The 9,876-nt window shown below is 40.1% G+C and overlaps 1 protein-coding gene across 1 annotated transcript in view; it reads right to left on the bottom strand.

The window, feature by feature from the left end:
- The window catches only part of ZNF248 (zinc finger protein 248), a 27,019-nt gene that overhangs the window by 11,167 nt on the left and 5,976 nt on the right, over window positions 1-9,876 (bottom strand). The window contains exons 4-5 of the mRNA XM_027766696.1: window positions 3,981-4,107; window positions 3,603-3,698 (exon numbers count right to left, since the gene is read on the bottom strand). Of these exons, the coding sequence (XP_027622497.1) occupies window positions 3,603-3,698; window positions 3,981-4,107 (223 nt within the window). The remainder of the gene's footprint in view (window positions 1-3,602; window positions 3,699-3,980; window positions 4,108-9,876) is intronic.

Here is a 9,876-nt window from a genome sequence, read left to right as displayed (position 1 = left end):
GGGGGATGGTCACGCCGCAATCCCTTCTCCTCCATTCTCCTCTCGGGATCTTGGGCACGCACGCACACGCGCCCGGCGTGAGTTTTAAGCCACTGGGTCCAGGACTCGAACCACGGTCGACTACGTGGGAGTCCAGTGACATAGTCATTACGCTAACTGCTGGTTCCCCAGAATAAGAAGTTTTTGCATGGCAAAAGACAAAGTAATTAGTGTGAATCGACAGCCCTCAGAATGGGAAAACATTTTTGTAAATTACACATCAGATAAGAAATTGATAACCAGAATTCACAAGGAACTCAAGCAGCTGCACTGAAAAAAGATGATCAATCCTATTAAAAGATGGGAGAATGAGTTGAAAAAAAAAACTCTGTAAGGATGATAAACGAATAGCCAAAAGGCATATGAAACAATGCTCAACTTCCCTCATTGTAAGGGAAATGCAGATCAAAACAACAATGAGATACCATCTAACCCCAGTCAGAATGACTAAGATTAATAAAACAAAAGATAACTGCTGGCGGGAGTGTGGTGAAAGGGATACTCTTCTACACTGGTGGTGGGAATGTAAACTGGTCCAGCTACTGTGGAGAACAATTTGGAGATTCCTCGAAAATCTACAAATAGAACTACCATGATCCAGCAATCCCACTCCTTGGTATCTGCTCAAAGACAGAAGAATTCTTAATTGGAAAAGTGCTGGCACATCGATGTTTACTGCAGCATCATTCACAATTACTAAGACATGGAACCAACCCAAATGCCCATGAACAGATGAATGGATTGAAAAACTGTGGCACACAGACTCTATGGAATACCACCCAGCCATAAAAAAGAACAAGACCCTGGATTTTGACAGAAAGTGGATGAATATGGAAGATTTACTGCTGAGTGAAGCAATCCAGGCTATGAAAGAGAGACACTGTATGTATCCACATAATATATACTGAGTGTCTGCACTCTATGACCGAAACTGAATGACTAAAGGATACAGAAACACCGTAAATGGTCGTGAATATCAGATATAGTGTGGGAAGAAGGTGGGTGAAGGAGTAGAGTATAAGAAAGAACATTGTATGCTCAAGTACTCAGCTGTTCAGTGTGCCTCTGAAGCCACCAGGTCCAGGACTCAAACTACACAACTTGCTATGTGGGATCGTCACCCCAACCACACCACCAGCTGGCCCTCTATAAATCTATTAAAAATATCTCTGTGAGGCTCTACATAGTAACTAAACTCTTGTAAATCACTCATTCCCAAAATGTCTTTCATTCAACTGGAAGCATTCCAGCCTTGGGGTTTTCCTTAGAAACTTCAGTGAAATGTTTCTTTCATTAAAAGCAAAACAAAACTAAACTAATAGTAATAATAAAAGAACAAAAGCCAAAAATCTCTTACAGTATCTCTACCATTTTAAGACTCTAGTTGCTTCATCCTTTAGAACTCAGAGCTCCTTATATAGTCATGTGCTATATAATGACATTCTGGGCAAACACAGACTATATTACATGACAGTGGTCCCCTAAGAAGCCTTTGTCCATATGTATAAATCTACTACCTCTCAGCATCTCCAACCCAGTCTTTGCCACTATCCCCTCTCATCTGGAGTATATAATTGTCTCCCTAAGTGGTATCTTTTCCTTGCTCATGCCTGTCCACCAGTCTCCAACCACAGTATACTCATTGCATAGAAATCAGATCCTTCCTAAATGAAAATAAAATCTGATTACTTAATTTGATTTACAGTTACTCAAAAAAAAAAAAAAACCCTGAAAATTTCTAACATTACTCAAAATAAAATTAATATATTTACCATGGGGCCAAGCTGGTAGCATGGTGGTTAGTGCAGCTGGATTCTACATAACAAACTTAGCAGTTCAAGTCCCAGACCCAGCAGCTTGAAAAAAAACAAGCTGGTCATGTGTACGTGCATATACAAAATCTTAAGAGAAGAATGGAGGAGAAGAATTATAACACAACTATCACCCTTGAGGGTGACTTCTCATTTTCTTTCTCTGTCTCTGTCTTCTGGCAAGTGCATATGCCCCAGAGCAGAAACTAAGAAAAAAAAAAAATACCATGGCCCATACTACTTATTATGACATCATCTATCAGCTCCCTCCATGCACACTATATTCCAGTCACACTGGTCTCTGTGTCATTGTTCAAACACTCTAAAAACAAAATAGGCTGAGCCTCATAGCGTAGTGGATAAGGGAGCTGAATCACATGGCCAACTACAGTTCAAACCCTGGCCCTGGCAGCTTGAAAAACACGTGGGGCACATGTGTCTGTGTGCCTTAAATCTTGACAGGATGGAGAGATAATAAAGAAGGGATTGCAGTGTGACTACACCCTCTCGAGGGGGCTTTCTCCCTCTCTTCTCTGTCTCTCTCTGGCAAGTGCACAGAGCCTCTGGCAATAAATAAATAAAAACAAAGCTGTCTGAGAGGATTAGCAGGACAGTCTCTTTGCCTGAAATACTTTGAATCCACGTAGCTCACTCTCACTTTATAGAGTCTCATCTCTAACATATAGCTCTTTATAAGGTATCCTCTTCCTCCTTGCTAAATAGCACATACCAATATTCTCTACACTTTTTCCCAAGAAAACTCTCTTCATAGTACTTACCATCATCCAACAGTTTGTGTACATATATATTCCCATATTGCAACATACACAATGATACCAGGAACGTTATTTTGTTAATTATCTACAGTGTAACTAGGTCATAGTGAGTATCATCAGTATTGTATGATTTCACATGCTTTGACACATGACTTTCCAAGAAGATTTAGGAATATTCTTTGCCATCTAAAAAGATGACCAAAAACAATAGAGGGAAGGTGAATGATTTTTTTAAGAAATGTTTTGCTATTGGGTGAATGCACTTGCCAGAGAGACAGACAGAAAGCAAGAAGTCACCCCTAAGGAGGATGGCTATACCACAGTCCCTTCTCCATTCTCTTCTCAGGATTTTGGGCACACACACACATGTGTACGGCTTGAGTTTTAAGTCACTGGGTCTGGGATTTGAACCATAGTCAACCATGTGCGAGTCAGGTGATCTGCTATCCGCTGGTCCTGAAGTTGAACAGCTCTAACAGATAAAAAGGAGTCAACAAGAAAAGTGTATCTAAGATGAAGTCAACTAGGTTTGGATTATGGGTATAGGTAAATCACTATGAAACATGAAAGTAAAAAGAAAAGCATTTCTGGGGGCCGGCTGGTAGTGTGGTGGTTAAGAGTGCTGGATTCTCACATGGCCCACAGCAGTTCATGTCCTGGACCTTGTGGCTTGCTTTCTCACTTTCCCCTTCTCTCTCTCTCTCTGTCTGGTCAAATTAAAAAATAATAACAAATGGAATTGAATAAACAAATAATTCTTTAAAAAAATTAAAAGAAAGAAAGAAAGAAAAGCATGTCTGAGTGAGGATGACATAAGTTAACAGGTACATAAGCCAAGTGTCTTTGGTCTTTTCTAGAGATCTGGGGCTAAAAACAGAAATTTCAGAAAAATATTCGAACAGTGATAAACTCTAAACCAATGACCCAAGATCTGATTTCCTATGACTTTCATCTATCTGTGAACACATTTACTCACCTGGATGACATTGTCTTTGGGATCTCTTGTCCAATATCCAGGGCTCTTCTCCTTGTTCTATCTTGAGGATCACCTCTGGCTTAGTAATACAATAACCTGTTAAAAGAAAATAACAGCAGACTGGGGACTAAACAGCTTGACTTCAGGGACTCTAACAAAATCATGGGAAAGAAAGGTACAGCTTCAGGAGCTATTCAAAGAAGGTGCCCGAAGTAACTAATCCCTAAGGTGGAGGTAAGAACATATTCTTCATGGTGGCCAAAAAGGAACAGCCACCTCAGAGCCCTGAATCTCAAGCTTCAAATCAGAAAACTATAGGCATTCATATGTTCTAGCAACTAAGAAATGCCTCCTACTGGCAGCCACATGGGGGCTTACCTATGGAGACAAGGTTGCTGTAATTTTCTAGGATCACATCTCTGTACAGAACCTTCTGAGCAGGGTCCAGCAGATACCATTCTTCCTGGGTGAAGTCCACACATATATCCTTGAATGACACTTGTTCCTGTAATAATATATTCCTTTTCTATATGAAGAGGTCAGAACTAAGTCATGTAGAAATGACTTAAGAGGCAAATCTCTTCAGAGTTCACTGAAAAATGGCATACACAATACCCCCTTTTGTGCTATACTATATAGAGTATTACAAAATGTCTTGTACAGAATTTCCACCAAGAGCCTGGATCTCTACTTCCTGTGAATACTACTGGTGAAAACAAACACAGTTTCTGCTCTCTAAGTGATCATAACCTGATAAACACGTATACTGACATTTATTAAACTGGATATTTCAGGAGCCAGGGTAAAATAGACTGTGGAATTACAGAGGGAAAGTTAGTTCTTTCATCCTATCTTTTACATTATCAAGAGAAGTAAAACCTTCAGACAGTAAATAATGGAAATAAAATGACTATGGCATCAAGTTCAATACATAATTGATTAAAGTGACAACCTTAGAGTCTGCCTGGCTATCAGAGAAAAGGATGACTCCTCTCTGCTGAAGAGATCATCTTGTGGAGTCTCTACCAATTCTTGTTTGTTTTGAACAATATTTTGTACCCAGTAAAAAAAAAAAAAGAATCATGGTAGGTAAAGTAAGAGACTAATTAAAAAAAAACAAAAAAAGGCAACAAAAGAAGGTGATCCAGATGCCAGAACAAACAAGAACTTCACAGTGAATTAAGAGTAAAATGTTCAACAAAACCAGAGGGAAATAATGAACCAAATAAATGAGAATATGGGGAAAGTTCAACATACATATGGTATGTATGTTGTGCATTAACAGGAATAATACAGCAGCCTGAGACTGCCATCCTTTGAAAGATCTCTAAGGGATCACCTTTGGCTAGCAGCTATGAACTTGAATTCCAGGAGGATTCACATAATTCCTCAATAAAAATGGCTCACTGAACCAGAACCATTTATATAAACAATAAGGTTTACACTGGGTATGTGAATTCTTTCTAGAAGTCTGGAATTTTGGTATGTACCAGGAAGAGAGTACCTGTATGACCAGCCCTTGATAAAAACACCAGAGCTCTACTGAGCTTCCCTAGGACACACATTTTACATATGTTGTCACACAACACTACTAGAGAACCTAAGTGTGTTCTCTGAGACTCTACTGGGAGAAGATTCTTAGAACCTTACTGATTTTGCTTTTATCACTTCATTATAATGAATCAGTCCTAAGTATGACTAATGCTGAGCTGACCTAGGGAATCACTAAAGGGAGGGTCTCAGGGAGCTGTGTACATGTATACATACATTCTCTCTCTATCATGTATGCACATTCTGTCATAGTTTGGATAATGGTCTGTTCCCCAAAGTTTCACTTTTGTAATTCAGTGTCAGGAGGTGGTTAAGTCTCAGTGGGTGGAGACTGGATTGTGTTAATTACAACATGGAGATAACATTTTAATGAATAGGTTAATGTTATCCAGACTTACAACATGGAGATAACATTTTAATGAATAGGTTAATGTTATCCAGACCCAGTGAGTTCTAGCTTTCTCTTTCAAAATGCTCCAAAATTTCGGGAACCAGTAGTTAGTGTAATGGCTATGTCGCTGGACTCCCACATAGTCGACTGCGGTTTGCATCCGGACCTGGTGGCTTAAAACTCACGTCGGGTGCGTGTGCGTGCGTGCCCAAGATCCTGAGAGGAGAATGGAGGAGAAGGGATTGTGGTGTGACCATCCCCCGTGGGGGGTGATTTCTCACTTTCTGTCTCTATGTCTCTCTCTGTCTGGCGAGCACACACGCTCTAAAGCGAAAAACCTCTCAAAAAAAAAAAAAAAGCTCCAAAATTTCACTTTTTGAGTGCCAAAATGACACAAGTGGAAAATTCTATACCCGACCTCATGTGATGAGTTATAGTCAAAATGCTTCAATATAAAAATACTGTATAAAATTGTGGGATTGTAAATTGGTCCAGCCACTGTGGAGAACAATATGGAGGTTCCTCAAAGACCTTCAAACAGAACTACCATATGATCCAGCAATTCAACTCCTGAGTATCTACCCAAAGGACAGAACACTCAGGTGGAAAAGTGCTTGCACATCTATATTCATTGCAGCCTTATTCATGATTGCTAAGACATGGAACCAACCCAAATGTCCACACACAGATAAATAGATTGAAAAAGTGTGGCACCTATACTCCATTGAATACTATTCAGCCATAAAAAACAACAAAGCCTTGGAATTTGATAGAAAATGGACGAATATGGAAGATCTGTTGCTGAGTAAAGCAAGTCAGCCTATGAAAGAGAGACATTGTATGTCTCCTCTTAACATATACCAACTGTCAGCACTCTATGATAGAGACTGAAAGACTGGAGGACATATGAGCATTAAAAATTATTATGGACACTAGAGACAAAGTAGAAAGAATGGGGGAGGGGAAGAGCATAGGAAAAGAAATTTGGGGAAAAAATGGAGAGGTAATTTAAGGCATTTGTGGGACGTGGATATGGTTTATTATTTGATGATGAGGATGTGCGTATGTTCTTAACTGGGCTGGACTGAGGTGTGGGTCATGCTGGATAAAGTCTCTTTACATCTAAATGATGTATAGTGATTAAATTTATAAATAATAATTAAAATGAATAAATAAAAAATTTTTTAAAATACTGTATGAAATCACCTTCAGGCTATGTGTACAGGTATACAGGAAACAGAAAACATCATGTTTAGACTTGAGTCTTATCTGACATCTCATAATGTATACACCAAGCATTCCAAATTCTGAAAATATCTGAAATCTGTGGCTGGCAGGTGGTGTGGTGGTTGGGATGCTGGAGTCCCACATGGCTGACCACGGTTCAAGTCCTGGAACTGGAGGCTTGCTTTCCTACTCTCCCTTTCTCTCTCTGATTAAATTAAACAAAGAATAATGATGATAATAAATGAAATAAAAATTAAAAAAAAAATCTGAAATCTGAAACACCTATGGTCCCAAGTATTTTGGATAAGGGATACTCAACCTATATTTCTAACTGTGGAGATAGTAACCTGAAAAACCTATTTTCCTCCCATAGAACAGCATACAGCAATGAGAATAAAGCATTTATAATTACACAAAATGATAATTACACACAAATCTAGTAAACTGAATAGTCAATGGCATGGTGATTGGTGCAGATGAATTCGCATGGCCAACTGCATGGTTCAAGTCCCAGAACCAGAAGCTTGAAAATCATACTGGGTGCATGTGCATGCATGCTCAAGATCCTAAAAGGAGAAATTAGAGAGAAGGGATTCAACAGGGTCATCCCTCATGGGAGATGCTTTCTCATTTTCTCCATCTCCACCCCCATCTCCTCACCCTGTCAGTGCAGGTACCCTCTAGCAAATCTTTACTTTTTTTTAAAGAGAGATTTTTGTTATAGGATGCATGTGCTCACTAGAAAGACAGAAAGGAAGAGAGCAAGAAATCACCCACCAGGAGGGATGGCCATGCCGCAATCCTTTCTCCTCCATTCTCCTCTTGGGATCTTGGGCGCTCACACACCTGTCCTGAGTTTTAAGCCACTGGATCCGGAACTAAAACCACAGTGGACTATGTGAGAGTCCATCTGGTGGTCCCTCTAGCAAATTTTTAAAAATTTAATGAACATAATGTTGAGCAATGGCCAGATAAAAGGACACAAACTGTCTTACTCCATTTATATAAAGCTTAAAACTAGTCAACAATAATCAGAACTTGTTTATTCCACACACTAAAGTAAATGGAAGGGTCCACATGATGCTTCTATGTTCCCGGCAATGGAGTTTCTTCTCCTGGGAAATGGTTACACAAATGTAATCTGTTTAGGAATATTCGTCAATGGCACACTGGTGATTTGTGCATGTTTCTATATGTAAAAACACAAAACCAAAATGCTATTCTTAGGCTCATTTAACTCAATACTTTTGACATCAAATGTGTGGGGGTATTTCTCCACAAACCATTTCTGCAACAGATACCAGTTAGTTATTCTATAATTCAGTTCTGACACTGCTTACCAGAAGGTGTTATCAGATTTCACAGGCTCAGAGCTCATCCCACGAGACTGACCCCCCGACACACTTCAGATGCCTTTCACAAGTGCTAGGTTGTGACATTTATTTCTGAGCCACTAGCTATTAATTGGGGTCCCACGACCTCATCCTCAGATGAGATTAATTTGATAAAGCAGTCCACAAAATTCTGAGAAATACTAAAGTTTGCCCCTTTTTAAAAAAAAAAAAAAATAGGAGGTTTTTTTCCCCTCCTCTCTTCTGCTGGAGAGAGAGACAGAGATAGTGAGAGGGAAAGTGAGAAATCACTCCCCAAGGGGATAGCCACACTGCAATCCCTTATCCACATTCCTCCTGGGATCTTGGGCATGCATGCACATGCGTCCAGCATGAATTTCAAGCCACTGAGATTAGGACTCAAACTGTGGTCAGCCATGTGGGAGTCCAGTGACATAACTGCTATGCTATCTGCTGGCTCAAAAGTTTACCCACTTATTATAAAGTATATTACAAAGGATACCAATGAAAAGATGCATAAGGCAAGGCATTTAGGATCCTCCATATTCTCTCTGGCACCATCCTCCAGGAATTGCCATGTCTGGCTATCCAGAAGGTCTCCAAACCTAGTCCTTTTGGTTATCATGAAGGCTTTATTATGGAGGTATAGGTGATTAAATTGGTGGCCACTGGTCAACTTTCAGACCTTCTCTAGATCATCTGAGGGCTGAAAATTCCAATCTTCCAAACCTGCCTTGAATCTTTCCAGTGGCCATATGAGAAGCCAAATGAAAGATTGAGGATTGGTTCCAGCACTGACCTATATACACCAGACTTGTACATGGCCATGATTCTGGATGGCTGAGAAAAGGTGAGGGCGTGGGGATGGGAGAAGTTATGGCCTGAGACCCTATTAACGATGTTTGTCTTTCTCTATCTCATTAAAGCAAAATAAAACAAAGTTGAAGTAATCAATAATAGCTTACCTTTAAGTCAGAATCAAAATTCCTATCAAAACTGCAACAAGGAGTTTTTAGAAAGGCTTACTCTAAAATATTCATAGAAGGGAGACTTTGAGAATACTCAAACAACTATTAAAAAAAAAATAATAATGTAACAACCAGCAAATGGTATAATGATTACATCGCTAGACTCTCACATGGTCAACTGCAGTTTGAGTCCCAGACCTGACGGCTTGAAACTCACACAGGGCATATATGCATTGTGTGCCCAAAATCCTGAGGGGAGAATGGAGAAGAGATTGTGGTGTGGCCACCCCCCATTGGAAGTGATTTCTCACTCTCTCTCTCTGTCTCACCAGCTAGCATATGCACCCTATAGCAAAAAACTCTCTCTCTCAAAAAAAGGAATAACATGAAAGAAATCACACTTCACAGTATTAAGGCTTGCTATGTAATTATGGTCATCAAGACAGAGTGGTATGAACAGGACAGAAGCATAGAACACAAAAGCAAATCCAGAAATATAACTGGATTTCAAAAAGTTCATGGATGGGAACCAGCAGTTAGCGTAATGGCTATGTCGCTGGATTCCCACGTAGTCGACCGCGGTTCGCGTCCCGGACCCGGTGGCTTAAAACTCACGCCGGGCGCGTGTGCGTGCGTGCCCAAGATCCCGAGAGGAGAATGGAGGAGAAGGGATTGCGGCGTGACCATCCCCCCTGGGGGGTGATTTCTCGCTTTCTGTCTCTATGTCTCTCTCTGTCTGTCTGGCGAGCGCACGCGCCCTACAGTGAAAATCTCTCCAAAAAAAA

This window comes from Tupaia chinensis, unplaced genomic scaffold, assembly GCF_000334495.1.
Source record: "Tupaia chinensis unplaced genomic scaffold, TupChi_1.0 Scaffold143636_1, whole genome shotgun sequence".
NCBI classification, from domain to species: domain Eukaryota; kingdom Metazoa; phylum Chordata; class Mammalia; order Scandentia; family Tupaiidae; genus Tupaia; species Tupaia belangeri.
The sequence above is the reverse complement of the archived record's forward strand: the minus strand, read 5'-3'. Positions and strand labels throughout refer to the sequence as shown.